The sequence below is a fragment of the Lepeophtheirus salmonis genome, chromosome 6, assembly GCF_016086655.4.
Source record: "Lepeophtheirus salmonis chromosome 6, UVic_Lsal_1.4, whole genome shotgun sequence".
Lineage (NCBI taxonomy): Eukaryota > Metazoa > Arthropoda > Copepoda > Siphonostomatoida > Caligidae > Lepeophtheirus > Lepeophtheirus salmonis.
In genome coordinates this window covers 38,629,492-38,647,218 of record NC_052136.2, presented here as the reverse complement: position 1 = coordinate 38,647,218, position 17,727 = coordinate 38,629,492, and the positions used below count along the sequence as shown (strand labels likewise).

Below are 17,727 nucleotides of genomic sequence, written 5' to 3'. Positions count from 1 at the left end.
AAATAGTCATCGGAATAAATTTTCTCTATCTTTAGCAGTAATTTAAAGGATTTTTTTTTTTTTGGAAAGGAACACCACACGGTCTTATTCATCGTTCTCGACCATAGACGTGGTGAGACAAAATTGCTATAGGAGGTTTTATTTTAAAATATTGTAGAACCTAAAAAATTGGATTGGTTGGTTTTATCAAATATATTGTTTCGATTCACAATTTAAGCAACAACTCAATGTTCAACTGTGGGAAAAAAATTCGCCGCCCATGAAAGCCGCAGAATTTCTTATAATTCCCATTCCATGCATTTGAGAATGTAGTTCGAATCAAATTTTAAGTAGATGCTGAAAAAATATGCAAGAAGTTTTAAACCTACCAGTATCATGGAAAAAGAGGATTAAGAGCTCAATTGCGAAAATTAATGATGGAAATTTTTTACCCCGCAATTTCAAATTTCCACAGGATGTCTATTTTTTAATGCTCCTTGTAAAGATTGCAGAAATTTTTTGAATACAGTAATACATGCTTTTACTGACTGTCCTGCTCTTTGCATTATGTAGGAATTTATTTCCCTTAACATATCTGGACTGCAGGATAAGTTCGTAACTCCTCTGCTATGATTCAGGGTCACATCAAATGTCGCCAAAGCTTCAATAAGGATACGTGACTTGGAGTTTGCACTCTCTATCTGTAAAAGCTGAATAGCAGGAATGCTAACAGAAGGCAAACCAGTCAGAAAGGAAAACTGAGAGCTATTTTTATGGGAACCGCAGCAAGGTATTTAGCATTCACTACCAAAATCCCTGATCTGGATGGTCGTGGGAATATGCAAGGGATTTTATTTGCTACTATCCTTCAAGTTTGAATATCATTAGGAAATTTCTACGTTTCCTGATACGCATCCATAGACAATTTAACAAGCTATGTGCCTCAAAACTTCAATAGTTGTCTTTTTTTATTGCTATGGAAAGTATAGCTCTTGTTTCTCTTTTTTATTATTAATATTTTAATATGAATTTCTAGGATTATTTTAATGTTTGCTTCATACCTCTGGACATATTTAATCAATCTTCATGCTGTACATTATCTGTTCATCATGTTTATAGTAATGATGTTTTTTGTCTGTTTAGGGATTTAATTGTAAATTATAATGTTTATTTATATATTTTTGCATATGTAACTTCCCTAGACCAATAAAAAGAAAAGAAAAGAGAAAAGTCTGAGTACATAGTGATCAATGCATTCTCATTCCCTCCCCCCCCCAAGTAAAATAATGTTTGAAGATGGTTTGAGTATGTAAATATGAAATGAAACATACTGACGTACTGCAAAGTCCTTGTGTTTAATGTAAAACTTTCTTTAAGCAAACAAAGAAATGATTTAATATTTACTTGTTTATATCTTCTCTTTTTATACTCAAATGTTTGCATATCGTCGATACACTGTTCTTTTAAGAGGCTTGCTCTTCTCGTCTAAGTTTTATCACTCACTCGTTTATGATGTAATTATAGCGTGAAGAAATATGATACTCTGAATTTTAGGTATCCTTGTTGTCAGTTTCTGATTTTCAAATGGTTGAAAGATATTTAGCATCAACAACGAAGGAATCTCAGAAAATATATCATCAAGAGAACAGACAAAAAAATTTTATTGTTACAAATCACTCAAGATCAAAAATTAATAAAAACTTTCAAAAGTCTGATTTCATGAATTAATTTACTGATTATTCAAATATTTAAAAACTGTATATGTTTAAGGACATTTGTATCGTGTCCATGAAAAAAAATTAATTACATAAATAGCTGAATAAATAAAAAAACCAAAATTGTTTATTTATATTTGTATGCCGTCAATGGATACTTCATGAGTTTTACTTACAAAACCGACTACATAATCAAGTCAAAAAAATTACAAACAAGTTCAAAAAAATTATGCAATAACTTTTTCTTTTCTTATGCTTTAATTATAATAAGATTTTTTAATTTTTTTAATTTAACCTCATTTTGAAGTACTTCCAGAATGCTGTAACTTTTACCGGATAGAGGATAACAGTTTTTGATGGTACAGAGAAAAAAAGGTGGAAGGCATTACCAACACCTAAACACATCTCAGGATCCATGATAATTTTGAATTTCGTCAACATTAAAAAATAGCCAACATTCTACTGCTTATGTAATCATTTTTTTAATTTTTAATCCTCTAATATCATTGACTGGGATTTTCCCTTCAATAGATCCCATAGGACGAATCTGATCCCCTTTTGATTTTATTTCGGGATTTGAATAATGTTTTCCACATGAAAACTTCATCATCACTGTAAAACAATTTTGGGAGGCGTGCCAAAATTCAACAAAATGAGGGATATATGGGCTCTGTTGACTCTCATTTTTTTTTTTTTTTTTTTCGAGGATTACCAATAAATGTTTTAAGCAAATGCTCTTAACGTATGATCCATTAATTATTACGACTTTTTATAATTATATAACTTAACTTATGAGTTAAATAAGTTAAATTTTAGTTGTAGTATTTAGGGTCTGTATAATAAAGCCCACATTGTTATGACACTTCTTCACTTTATACATGCTTCTCCGTTTTAAATACAAAACTTTTTTAAATATTGCGTCTTTGTCCTATTTCGATGAATACACCTGAAAACTTATAGTAAACAATTATCTAAAGGAACTATAAACAGAAAATAAGCAAAGTCAACCAAAAAATAATAGTGTAATAACCAATAACATGGAGCATCGTAGAGCTGAAATTCTGAAGCTATCCGAGCGTTGAAAATCATCATTTGACATCTCTAAAGTGCTGGGATATAACCGCTCTAATGTGTAAAGGGTGAGTATGAGAGGCCCTCGCCAAAGAATTATTTGATAAAGTTGAAGGCAGAAGAACCAAGATAACCGTCAATGGCATTGCTCATAAATTTGACAATATCCATACCACCATCCGGAGAAAGACTTAAGCATTAGTACCTATAAGAGAACTTCTCTTTAGGTTTTGAAGCCTTGTGATGGAGTAAAGCGTGTGGCACTGCTCAACATGCAAGCAAAATATTACCCTTGCCCTCTCCACAATTCTGACTGTTCCCCCTTGGCCTTTGGTATTTTTGAGAAACTAAATGGGAAGCTTTCAGGTTTCCTATACACAACAAAAGACCAACTTCAGGCCGCCATCATCACTACTTGAGCCAACCTAGAGTCAAGATTTGTAAGGAACTGCTGTGCAAGGTTCCGTACCATGCTGGAACTGGTCTTTAAGGCAAAAGTCCCATATTGATTGAGAAAATAAAGTGTCACTTGATTGTATTTATGAATATTTTTTGAAATATAACAATGTTTGTAATCTTCAAAAGTGTTGCATTTTAGACAAAGGAGCCTGTATGTTAAAATAACAACATTTAATTGAAAATCAAACCGAATAATGATTTACAATAGTATCCTTACACTTATATTCCTTTTTACTTATTTCACGACTACATACGGATATTTTTCTCTCTCTGTGTGTCTTTCACAATGTATACTTTTTCTTTTTATATATGAGCGCTGTCTCTGACATTGAAGGGAAAAGAAGGAAAAGAAAAATGGAGGAGGGAAGTTGAAAAACAAACTTCGTAAAGATGAGGAATAAAATACGATAGTCCTTTTTGAGAATCAGAGAGGAACATACATTAATAAATTGTTATTAATTTTTTTTCCTCTATACCATTCTTAACAAATTATAATACACATATATAGATAAATAATTCTGCCGTATTTTTTCAAAATTATAGGAACCTAATCGTTGTACAGATAGATTTTTCACTCCGATGGTTCTCTTAATTAGTCAAAGACAGTACAATTATTAGTATTTATAATATTAGTGTAGTGAATCGTTTTTGTTACTCTGTAGAAAGAGAGGGAAATTATGAAAACTATATCCTGTGTTTTTCTTCACATCTGTCTCTTTGGATCCATTTTATACGGTAAGACGGCTTTTTATTGGATTCAAAATGCCATTTGTTGAGTTTTGAGTGTAAGTACAGATGTGAAAATTGTCAAAATCCTCGGGAACGTAAATTAACTCAAAAAGTTATAATATGCTCAATTTGAGAAATGATCAAAATATATTTATAAACTATAGTGCTCCTTGCTTGCTAATAGGGTTTAGTTTAAAAAAATAATTAGTTAGAGCACTAATATCTTGCAAGGATTTACTTTAAATATTCATTAATCCTTCATTTTTCATAAAAAATCATAAATAATTAGGTTAAAAAATGAGAGGTATTTAGCAAATCAATGCTTGAAAATAAAAGTTTCAAATCTGAAAATTTCAAAATTGTTAAGGAGAGGTAAAAAAAAAAAAAAATGCCCTGTAAAATATATGTTATAAAAATTATTTTAACATATTGTTCAGGAAGTGCTGAAAATTAACGCATGTATGATGACACTATTTGGCAAAAATTATAAGTTTCTTTGTCTTGGATTGAAAGGATGCATTTAGCTCGAGAAATATGAGAATTATCTTTTATATCTCTAAGTTTATGATTGTGTCATATTTGTCACCTTGAAAGATATAAATAACAGAAAAAACAAATACTATGGCTTGTAGGTACATGTTCTAAGAATATTTGATTTTTTCTGTATGTAAAAAGTTTATTTTCATATGTATCGAGGTAAAAGCGTTGATGAACACACTATCTATTGTATAAAATGCCATCTATTTAAAAAAAAGAGTAAATACTGATATATTTTCTAAAACAAACCTCATTTGATAAATTTACTTATTTTTTAGTATGGGACTCCATTAGTTTCTGAGTTATTAATCAATTCTGGAATTCATGATCGATATTACAAATAACTTTGTATATTGTTCCTATTATTTATCCACTCAAATGATGAATATAAAAAAGTAATATATAAAAAGTCTGAAAAATGTCTTATTCTGTATATAATATGTCCTTTATGGTAATAATTTATGGATTTAGAAATATTATATACTGTACAGGGATATATAAAAATCATAAACATACCAGAAAAAATTATAAGTTCAATAGTATTGTGCATAATATAGACTATAGAATCTTTACCATTTTGTAAGATCTAAGAAAATAATGGACATCCTTTTGCTTTTGCAATATAGATAAACTTAGTTTCAGATATTTGAATTTGATTTAATAAAAGATCTTGTAACAAAAATTGCTTTATTTGCTACGGTATGTGGAATCCATAAATGAACGAACTAAAATTACGTGTTTTTTTTTAACCAAGATATCAAAAGTTTTTATAAAGTAAGTTTTTCTTTTCATACCGACTTTTAAGAATATTTTTTTTTCATCGAATTTAGATCATTATTGGAGGAGTTATATTACTGGGAGGAAACTTTGACCGCCAGGGGCCCTTCGAATTCTGGCCACACAAAAAAACAATATTGCAGGGGTTACTTAGTAATACCTAAATTCAAGTCGTGAACAGTTCGGATTTTTGTTTGCTTTAAGTTGGTCACAAACTCTACTCTAAAGTCTACAAAGTTTAATGATATTTGCTTTAGTTACAATTTTAGATTAGGAATTTACAATAATAAAATGTAGTAGTAAAACAATATTATATTTGTTTACTGATGTTTATAGTAGATATCATATCTAATACATCGTAAGGATAACTAAAGTTCTAATTGTATAATTTATCCTTTTTTATGTTTGGGGGGGCGAAAAACTCGAGGGTAGTAGGAGTATACGCGTTTTGATTTGAAGAATAAGTAAGGTTAAAGGGATGAACTCTATTGAAATTATGTATTTATGAAGGTTAAAATGTTGAGAATCACTAAGTTAGCGTAAAGTATTTACTTTAAAAGTAAAGATTGAGATGGAAAATTTTTTCACACATATATATGCAAAATAATCTAATTATATAACTAACTCATTTAAATTCCTTTATTTTGTAATTTTGACTGATTTAAGGGTAACATTAAAGAAATCCCAGACAAAAGGAAATATTATTCCTACAGCTTAGATCGTCTGAGAAAATTATGAGTCTTAGATTTTGCAGATACGTTCTTCGTGTTACATCTTTGAAATCTACATTTGATAATTTGATTGTTGTTCAGAGTACCACCACTATAGGGTTACCGTGGCACTGCCATATTTAAAATGGTACTATACTATAATTGTAATATGAGATTATCAATAAAGAAACATATGCAAGTTGAATAAAAAGAACCATGAAGGTGTTTAAGCAGCGAAGCTGTTTAATCTTTGTTCCATTTATTTTATTCTTGTGATCGAGTGAGACCTCTAAAATCTATAGTGAAAAGTATAATTAGTAATAGGTTTGTTATAAGTCTCAAGGTGTCAGATTGGCTAATTGCTCATCCAGGGTTGCCGAGATAAATCCAGACAAAATTCAAAAGTATTTTTCTAAAATTGTAAACTAAATAGAGATGTAAGCAAAAAAACAACAATTTTTTTATTGACATTTATATATTATTTTATTCAATATGCCTGCCCTCAACGACGATCACTTTCCAGATCCTGGCCCTAATGCTCTGGCAGGCATTTTCTACATTTGCAGCCGAGATCCTCACCCACTCCTTCTTCATAGTTGCCTTCCGACTGTCCACGCTGTTGTGGTGCTTTGAGTAGACTTCCCTCTCCAACTTTCCCTAGAATAAGTAATCCAACGAATAGCAATCAGGAGAATGGGAGGGCCAGGTATTGGGTGGAGGGAGAAATCGTAAAAGTTGAATATTGATTAACTCTAGGCGGATCTTGTACGTGTGGGAAGGGGCAGAGCTCTGTTGCCATATCTAGGGCTCAGGGACGTTTGCTTGTACCCACAGAATCACAGTGGACCTGAAGCACTCCACATACAAAGTAGAATTGACATTTTCTCCCTTCTTGAAGAAGAATGGTGGTACTGCCTTCCCTGTGTTGTTGATGACGCCCAAGACCATGAGCTAGAGTTTTTGGAATTGTACACATAGAGGACATTGTCCTTGGACGTGGAGAGCCATCTGTAATTTTGAGAGTTCCTTTTGAGTTCAATTGGGGATATTTTCTCATCTGAGAAAATGATGGTCTGACCTTCATTGGATGTCTTGAGCCTAGAGAGAGTCTTGCAGTAGGTCAACCTGACCTCCTTCTGTTTCTCAGTCGACAGATGACGCACAGACAACTTGTAGTAGGTCATACCATGCTCCCACAATTCCTTTTGGATGGTACTGCGAGCCACACCCTTCTTCTTGTCCCGTATTGTCTGATTCAAGGATGGATCAGCAGTTACATTCCTCTTCAGGCCTGCCAGAAACCTAGGAGTGGCTTTACGATCACTTCTGGCATTATGTGATAATATTTCCTCCTTTTCCTCATTTTTGAACCTAGCGTAGATGTCGTAGACAGTACTCCTGGTGTATCCCATGAGATTTATGATAGTTACTGCTTTGTGGCCTGCACAAGCGAGTTCGATTACAGTGGATTGATTGATTTACTTCATGACTCTAAGTGTTGATTTTGATAAAACATCGACAGAATATTATAAACAAGACTGCAAACTTTAAATTGAGACACTCTGTTGGGAATTTAATGCAAGGATACCAGTGTTATTATGAATGAATTTTCCCTGGATTTATCTAGGCAACCCTGTACAATGAGAGGAGAAAATGACTTTAAAGTGGAGGCAATAAAAGCAAAGACACACAATCATTTATTTATATGTTGATTAAAAAGGACTCCTCTTTCTGTATGTCTGGAAAAAAAAATCGTGAGACAATTTTTAAATCTTTCGTGCTTTTTAAATAACTGGATAAGACTCTATTTTTAATTAATATATTTTTTTTAATTTATAAAAAAAAGAACATAGTTACAGTATTGTATGCTGTAAAAGCCAGTTTTGAGGAATCAAAGCTTGATATAGGTTGATACTCATCATGTATTTTTAGAGAAAGTAGAGAGAACCTTTGGACCTAATACAACCCAAGATACAATTTCGTCCGGGTCGCTTCGGAATATAATTATTAGGTGAAATATATTTTCTGGCAAGCCAATATTATTTGAATGCAACGCATGAAATATTGTCATTCATCCTTTTCTATAACTGAAGAGACATAGTATGTAAGTCAAGTCTCAATTAACATTATAGTCAACGATTACCGCATGTTGTTGCTAATTTCAAAGGTGTATCATTTCATAAGCCCAGAGTGAATTTAAGTGACAAAAAATAAAAAAACCAAATGATGATTAGTTAGTTAGGATAGTTCAACAACTTTTTTAACCATTATATTGAGTGTGGTAATATATCTAAGGTCCTACCCCCCTTTAAGTTGAAGTACAGTTTTTATTCCCTTCTTAAAAAAGTTATTTAATTTGTGTTGCCGGTGAAGGGGATTTATAAAATACATAATTATTTGATTTAGAGGAATGAACATTTTGTCAATATCAATCACTTCTACAAAATATTCAAATCCATAATTAATAAAATATTTGGCAACTGATCAGGAAGTAATCCATGTAATACAAACCTATTATTTCATGGTCATGTAGTGAAATGACTTGTTTACCAAATAGGAAATGAGGTTTTGAAGACCAGTGTATTTACCAATATCTCTGATAACTACAAATGAAAAGGTGGTACTTTTCTTGAGTAATTAATTGCATCAGAATATTACAATGATTTATTCAATATTATCTACTGTAGTAGAGTTATGGTCGATACCAATATTTCTCAACTGGTGGTTCACTTACTTCTTACAGGCGGGTTTTAGTAAGATGATCAAAAATATGAATTATTATCTATGATTTTCATCTCCAGAATATTTCAACCTCTAATAAAGAGAAAGCAGTAAAACCATTTAAAATAAATGCTGTAATCATGTGATACCGATAGCTTTCAAAATTCTAGATTTCAGGGTAGGACCATATTTGCTTGCCTTGAAGGATAATTAAATTATTGGAAACAACACTGGTAAAAATGTTGGAGTAACAACAAAAAAAGCAACACGTATGCAATATCCTCATTGCTGGTGTAAGTGCTGAGAAACCTGCAAAGACCGTATCGGAATATATCCAAGCTACCCTCATGACAAGCCGGCACTGCCTTTATGGTCAATGGCTACCAATCTGTTCGAGGCTGTGTCGACCCTCTTATTACATGTAAAGGAGGCCGTATTGAATATAATATTTTGCTAAATTTAGTATTTTAAGATATCACAAATAGGTTTGAAGTGGTCCTTTATTGATTCCATTACGTTTTTCGTAAATAGGTCATGCTTCTTTAATTTATTGGTTCCCATTCTGTAGACCATCTCCGAATAAATTTAAGACACATAACGTGTCCTAAATATAGTTTACGTATGGTTTCATACTTATTTACTCTATAAAAAGGTATTGAGGGTTAACTAATGTAATATATATTTAAAATTGTATAGATATATATGGAACTGTGTACTTCTGCTTCATCTAAGCACAGCTTTAGAATAATAATCTTATAGATTTCCTTCCCTCTGACATTTCAAGTAACAAATTTAATCCTCTGTATAGAGAAAAATAAACAGATAAAAAGGAGGGAGCTTCAGTATATTTTACATTTAAGACCACAATTTCTTAATCCTCTTAAAATATAAATTTCAGATAAAAATGATTAACAAATTGTATTTGTAATGAAAAAACCTCTTTGCACATATATGGTTTCAAACCATAATGCTGGAAATAAAATGTATGTAATAACAAACACTAGTGTATTGGTAATAGAGAGCATACGTCATAAGTACATGTGTATTCAAGATTATCCTTTAATATAATTAGTTTGATATAAACAAAATACTAAGCTATTGAAAATTAATCCATCATAACTGCTGATTTAAGATAACAACACTCAAAATTAATGTATTTTTATATTCAAAAAGTAATTTTATTATTATAACAGAAACATTTCATTAATTTTTTTAAAGTAAATAATAAACTTAAGGTAAATTATTTCTTTCATTAAATTATTTTTCAATCAAATAAAGGATAATAGTATAGGGTATCCCTGCTTACCACAGTTTTTGGTAACAAAAAACAAATTCCTCGTTATATGAATTCTGCATGGTACGGGGACTTTTTTAGTACTAAAACCCGTAAAATGAGAAAAATATTATCCAATGTTCACTTTTGACTATTTTTCTTTTGATTTTAAGTATAGTTAGGACAATAACTTTTTTTTGCTCATCATTAACTATTTTAAATAATGTATGCCAGACAAGATACTTGTAAATTTACTCTTAATTGGGTGTTTACTTTATTTTTAATCCAGTAATTTTAAGTGCTATATAATTTAAATAATCAAATCAATATTTATTGAGCAACCTTTTTAATTGCAATTTTGTTAGTATTATTAATAGGAAAAAGCTTTAAGTCTAGGTTTTAAATCAAATACGTATAGGACACTCCCCCTTTGTAAAATTATACACTTCTATTTTATGTATAAATAAATGATATAAAGGAACTTATAAGCAACTACAAAAGTTCTTGTTTACCACAATATATAGTTTTATAATTTATTATCATAATATCAAAAAGGCACTGGTCAGAATAATTCCAAAGACTGTGTTATTCGAAATCCGCGGTGTTTGAAACCGTGTTATACGGGGACGTTTGTATTTCTTAACTTAAAATAAAATGTTGCCGTCTACATTAAACAATAGAAAAGAGGATAAAAGAGTCAAGGATTGCTTCCGAAGAACTTACAATTTTTCTAATAGTATCTTAATAATCTGCTTTTGTTCATATCATTTGAAAACTATAAAGTAAATATATATTGTGACTTTAATTACAGCCATTTAAATGTATATTTTTCATTTTGAGTAACAGACATCGCGTCGTTACCTTTCCACCAAAAAAAGGTAATAGAAAAAAAGTCTGTAATCATATGGTAGTTAGCCAAATAAGTCAACCATGCCATCTGCTATTTATCTCTTAAGTACACTCAGGCTATCATTGTCATTATTACCCCACAATTTTTTAATATTATCAAAAATATATATATATATATTTGATAATATTAAAATCCTACATTGTATTTTATACCATACTGAATTACTATTAAAGTGTGTAAAGGAAAAAGAAACCAACTAAGTATAGCGATTAGAAAAGGAACAACAGTTAATGCGTGTGCTTTTCCTTCTTTTAGTTCTTTACATAATAATTAACATCTTCTTTTAAAAGAAAAATTATCGCCTATCTTCGGTGTTAATTGATTAAAAAATGCATAATAAAATAAAATGTTAGGTTAAGTGAAAAGTTCTGAGCGTTTTTCGATAGATGCCTTTAGTGAGCTATATATCACGATTAATACATTCAATCAAATAAAACTTAAAGTATGCTTAAATGTTAAGGGTATGCTTAAAACAGTTTGTGTACAGTTTTGTGTTTGGTGAAGCTAGTTGAGCGTTACAACGTTCCAAAAGGGAAGTAAAAAAGAGAAAGTTCAATTCATTCTTCAGTATCACTACGATCAAGGTGAAAAGATGGAAGAGACAGTGAGAAAAATTGTATAATGTGTATGGGTCTAATACACTATCGAATACAACAGCAAACATTTGGTTCCAACAATTCCAATTTGTAATATGGGGAATCTACTTCTATAAGTTACAACTTTTACACGTATCACCTAAAATAAAAGATTATCAAACTACTTTAAAATGATGGAATGGATAATTATTGTTCTTATTTCATTTTATAATAACACTTTTTTTAGAGTATTATACATTTTATAATAGAATAATAATTCTTTATTAACTTTAATAATGAAAGCATTGAATTTTACAATGTATTTAGGTACATATATTTATAGTTATTCTTTGTCTGCCATAGAAAGCTTTTGTGTAAGCTCATGGGATTAGATTCTACAGTAACCAATTCTCAAGAAATTTCAAAATGCATTTATTTATTTTTGAAGAAAAAAATACAACTAAATTTATGTGCAGCGATTCTAAATACTATAAGTGTTCTATAGTGATGGGACTCCCTTTCTTAAATTTTGGCTCAAAAATATTATTCCTTTGATATATACCTATAGTATTGAGGTTGAACAAAACTTAATATTTCTGTCACGGGAAGTTTTCACGAAACCATATATATCATTTGAATTATTGAATATGGATGGGCTATTAGTTGACATAATTTTATGAAAATGAAAAACTCACTCACGGAGAAAAAGTTTGAGATATTGTAACTCTCAGTATAAAGTGAAAGATACAACAAGTCAAATTGTTGCAACTTTGATCACATTATTATCACTTCTATATATAATCCTTCACAATAATAGTTAGAGAAGACCCCAAAGAGTTTTTGTGTGAGAACTTTGTCGATCTATAATATAAATCTTACGCAAGCATAATAGTAAACTAACATTTAATTTCTGTCTTTCATGAGAACACGTGCTATTGATTACATCGAATAATGACAGAAGCTTAGGAAAGTTAAAAAAACTTGCACACATTTAAGATCCTATTTTCTATAACTCTATTACTGGGGTTGTAAATACTGAATATATTTAGCGTGTGAGTTTTGTCCTTCTTAGTTATATGAAAAGTACTTATACTTTCATGTTACAATTATTGTTTTATTATTGTGGAGAGAACATCTTAGTATAAGCTGTAACCAATGGTGTCTGCGCTCAGAATGACGGAGCGTAACATTTAGGATTTGTTGGGGGTGTTATACGTAGAGTTGTATAAAATATGACCTGTTGGTATGTAAAAATACAAGAAACGAAAAATGAAAGTGGTCAATCCTGACAATTTGAAGAATGTTTGGGAGGAGTAGCGTAGCTGTGAGGGCGTTTATATTATATCAGCTGAAAGGAAGCAAAGAAACACAAATTTTTGATATATGTTTCTTTGAGCATTTAGAAAGTTTCACATCTTTAGATATGATCTATACAACCTGGGGTTGTAAATATTAAGCAATTTTTTAGCGTGCGAGTTTTTTTGCTAGTCACTTGTGCAGTGGTTCAAAAGTTTCATAGCGGATATCATTATTCTTTAAGAGAGAACATCTAAATATAAAGTGTTGCACATGAATGTAGAATCATTGCACTGAGGATTTGTGGTGGAGTTCGTTTGACTCAGAGTAGAATAGTTGAAGTAATGTCTTTATATATACTACATCCTTGGTTGATACCGAGTGGGATTGGTGTTTATTTTGATCTTCGTATAGCTTCTTGCAGATAATTTGATGACAGCAGAACTGCTCTTCTCTGAAAAATACTTTAAATTGTCAGACTTAGCAGGTTGATTTTCGCTTTCTTTCTTTTTACACAGATAAAATGCTTACGATTGACAATACTAATGTTGTCATTTAAAAAAACTAAAGTTTGACTTTTCCACGTCATATTTTATCATTTAACCGTCCTATCAACAATATATTCAACAGTACGTCTTGTACGTCAGTATTTTTGATTCCTTTCTTTTTTGTGTTGGTAGCTTTTGATCTACATACAAACAACATTTGCATTTAAATACGTCTTTATGTGACTTGTCTACATTGTTATACAGTATATACATAAAATATATTTAAAGTTTAATCGTATTCCTTCTATCTTTTTTGTTCATATAAAAAACTTTGTTAATCTCTCTCTTGCAATCTGTAAAACATGTAAACAAAAGTAATTATTTTGATAAAGCTACTAATCTACTAACTTCTGCCTAAACGTAAGGTAGAGTAGAATGGAGTTACAGGAGTTAATTTTTATATTTGAAGGCGTGTGCAAAAAAATTAGGATGCAAATATTTAATGTTTCCTAGTAAGCATTCTGGGTATTAGCTATCAATCCCATAGAGAGTGTATTAATATGGAAATACTCTCAAATCCAAATAAAGAGAATTCCTTTTTTTCTGAAGTATATAAACTAAATTTTTGGACGCTTAGGTAAATAATCTATTACCATTCAATTTTTACTATTCAAATATAATATTTATTTCATATGTTAAGTATTTATTTGCAATATTATTAGTATTTTTCGGGGTATCGCGAAAAAAACGAAAAATCCTTATCTGAATTACTCATTCCAATTTTTATCATTGTACTCATGAATTTGATACCAAAAAAAAAAAAAAAAAAATGCGTGGAGGGGGGGGGGAATGACTTAATGATGATTTTTATTTAATGTTTCTTGTCTATGCAAAGTATTTTATGTAGTACAAAATGGATATTGGAGAGAAATGTTGACTATTAATGTATTTTTATTACATCCGGATTTAAATGTAAATCAAATTATGAAAATTTCAATTTATATAAAAAGAAAAGTCAAATGAGTTTTTTAGCGTAAAAAAAGGTTATTTTTGCCTTAAAAGAAAGGTCAAATGAGTTTTTTTAGCAACCTGTAAAAAAAACAGGAAAAAAAAAAAGGGTTTCCTTGCTTAAAAACACATGCACTCAATTTTTAGTGTGAAGAATTTCCGGTTTTTATTTTTATAGTTGTAAAAAGAGCGAAAGGCTTAAAACAATAGCATATATTATTGACAAATGCATAAATTATTTTCGTTTGACTTAATTAGGTCCCTTTGCCCTCAAGTTAGAAAAAGAGATATATATGGTCTATAGGAAAAAAATACTGATAGCTCCTGAAACTATAATCTTTACTGTATTGAATGAACTTTCAAATAAAGGTATATCCAATTGTCTTCTTTGAACAATATGAACTTTACTTTGCGTGACTATTTTTGTTAATATTTAAAAAAATATATATTACCTCTAAAAAATACAATCATTTAAATAAATTTAATAAGTAAAGTAATATTTAAAATGAAGAATTATAAACCGAAAATGGACCCTTTTATCCAAACCTACCCTGTTTTATCTTTTTTGTTTTTTTAAAGAATCAAATTGGTTTAAATATTAATTAATTTCTGAGACTTTTGAAGCCTTCAGATAAAAGTTAAGCTCAAATGAGAAATATATGCTTGTTATTTTTTGAGTTATATTGGATTTTGATTTTTTTTAACTTGAAACGATTGTTGTTTTGAGAATAGTTTTTCAACTTTTTACATCTTTTGGGTAAAGATTGCAATTAAAAAAGTTTTTAAATCCTGTTAAAAGAATGTAATAAATGTTTTCTTAAGTGATTTTGAAAGTTAAATCTTCCACATCCACAGTATTTACAAATAAGTGAGTCCTCCTTACATCTTTTTTCGAATGTGAAATCGTTGAACCCATGACAAAGTTAGTAAAGAAAAAAAAAAAGATGATTCGAACTAGAACTTTATAAAAAGACTGGTTTGTTGCTACGCCTCCAAGAACTTGATCCCAAGGAAAAATGAACCCTATCATTACAATGGTGAAACGCATAAGTTAGCAGAACAGAACGTTTGATAAAACTGTGGGGAAATGGGGTATGGATGATTTACGAGAACATGTTTTGCCTGTTTTGAATTAAATGGAAGGCAGAGCAGGGGAGTTTGATAGAAGATATCTTCTTTCATTACTTTATTTTGGTTAGCTAATTTATGATTATAACCAAACATTGGCTGAACAAATAAAATTAACATTCATGTTTCATATGTAATTGATTCGAAAGGATCTTTCTCAAAAAAGTATTAAGTAAATTCCTTCCTTACTCCAGCTTTAAAAAAATAAATGTAAAATATCATATGTTGCCCGTCAATACAAATGAAACGTAGAACGATTTTTCTCAAAATTAAGTGTGTATTGAATTTGTATTTCGCGATCAATTATCTTCCACTTCAATTGACAAATTTTCTTACTAATCCTTTGGATACACCGTATAAGGATTTTCTCCTTTCCATGATTTTTGTTCAAGATTGTTTTTATGTCGACGCACCACATATATAATATTTTAAGCATGTGAAAGAGAAAAAATATAATAGAATTTACATTTTTTTTTTTAATTCTTTTTTTTGTAAGACATAAGAAATTTGGTAAGCATTTGAACAGAGATTTGTAAAATAATTTCATGTCTAAGAACTATTTGGCTGAAACTCTTATATATCAATTATAAATTTGTATCCATACGTAATTGTGTAATTTTAATATTATAAAACTTAATTCAGTCTATTGGCAATCAAAGATATACGCAGTTTTATGCGTATAAATGATATTTTGAGTGATCATTTAATAAGTTGGGTTTGAGATATTCAATTTTAAAGTTCTTTCTGATGAAAAGTTATTATTGGCTTTCAATTTTTTTTTTTTCAAAAAAATTAAATGTAACTTTTTTTATGAAAAGTAAAAAAATTAATATTTACATTTTCCAAGCAATAATATTACAAAAGATAATCACTTAACCTTTTTCATGGATTAATCGAGTTTCTGCAAAAAAAATTGAGATAACGCTATTTTAGCAACATTATTATTTTTTAATTTATTAGTATTGTTATTATGTAGCATGGTAGGGAATAAACCTCTCCTTAGATCCTTAAGATAACAAATTAAAATCTAATTGATGCATCTTTAATCTAAAACACATAAAAAAGGCAGTCTATAATTAAGATAGAGAAAAATCATGAGAAGATTGTTTCTTGATCCCCTCATGCCTGACTGGACACAAGTAGCTTGTCGTATATCCATTGACTGGAATACATACTTTTTCAGCCTTGGTGGAATAGGCAAGACTGTATTTTCAACACCATATATTATCCCTTGGATTTTGGAAATAATATATTCAATCTTAAGGTTTTTTGTACGTAGAAAATGTTGCTACTGGCCGATCTCAAACTCTTAGTTTTTGGCCTTACTTTCAGGGATCAAACAAATTTAACAATATTAGTTCATACCAAAATCCGCGGCTCACAAATAAATAATCATTTATAGAAATAAGAATCGCATTGAAGTGAGGCAACGTAGTTCAATAGTGTTTTTTCTTTATCGAATAATCATATTGAAAAAATCTAAATTACGGCAAAAGAAAACAAAGAAACCTTTTCAATAACACACATAAGGAAATATATCAAATCAATTCATACACTTCCGTGGTAAATTAATTAAATTAAAAGAGTAACGAGGAGTCATTATTATATCCCCAAATGAAGTACTACAAGACAAAGACGGAAAAAGTTAATTAAATAAAGATGGCAGGTAAATGATGTGCTTTAACCCTCTTTTTCTTATTATAACAAACATATTACACTTATTTAACAAGAAATATCATGATGAAAAGTAGGCTAAGGAAAAGCCTTTGCAACAAAAGTAAATTATATGTTTAATGAATCAACTAACACACAGTACCTAGAATTAAGACCCTTCAACCTTTATTAACGATTGCCATTTGAGAAGAACACAATAAATATCGGCTTTTTATGGGACAAATATTCAAATCAATAATATCGATAGGAGCATGAACTTGCTACCGTGAGTAGTCTTATTCCTAGCAGTACTTATATATTTTTTCTCATATAAAATAGCACTTTTGATGATGCTATATATGACGTCACTGAGCATTTTTTGCTTTACTTTTTCTTCCCTTCACAGAATTTACGTTGTTAATGTGTTGAAAAATGTGAATTCATGGAGGTTGCGTAGTTAGTTTGGAATATTAAATGCTCCTAGCAGACAAAAAAACGACTCTATCTATTACAATTATTGATCACGTGGTCTATATTTTGCCACTCAATTTATAGTTTTGGGATAGAGCTACTCGCAATTTTTACTCAGATTTGTTTCCATCGCTTCAGTTTTTATAATAATTAAAATTTGTCGTATTTATAGAAATCATAAAATTAGTTAATTTTATAAAAAAGTATGAAGATTAAGTACTTTGTAT

The 17,727-nt window shown here is 29.9% G+C and overlaps 1 protein-coding gene across 4 annotated transcripts in view; it reads left to right on the top strand.

Moving 5' to 3' along the window:
- Nucleotides 1-3,586: 3,586 nt before the first annotated feature.
- Nucleotides 3,587-17,727, top strand: part of LOC121120774 (neuronal acetylcholine receptor subunit alpha-10) — a 301,885-nt gene continuing 287,744 nt past the window's right edge. For all 4 annotated transcript variants that reach the window (XM_071889406.1, XM_040715645.2, XM_071889405.1 and 1 more), the window contains exon 1: nucleotides 3,587-3,959. In XM_071889406.1, the coding sequence (XP_071745507.1) occupies nucleotides 3,902-3,959 (58 nt within the window). In that variant the 5' untranslated portion in view covers nucleotides 3,587-3,901. The remainder of the gene's footprint in view (nucleotides 3,960-17,727) is intronic.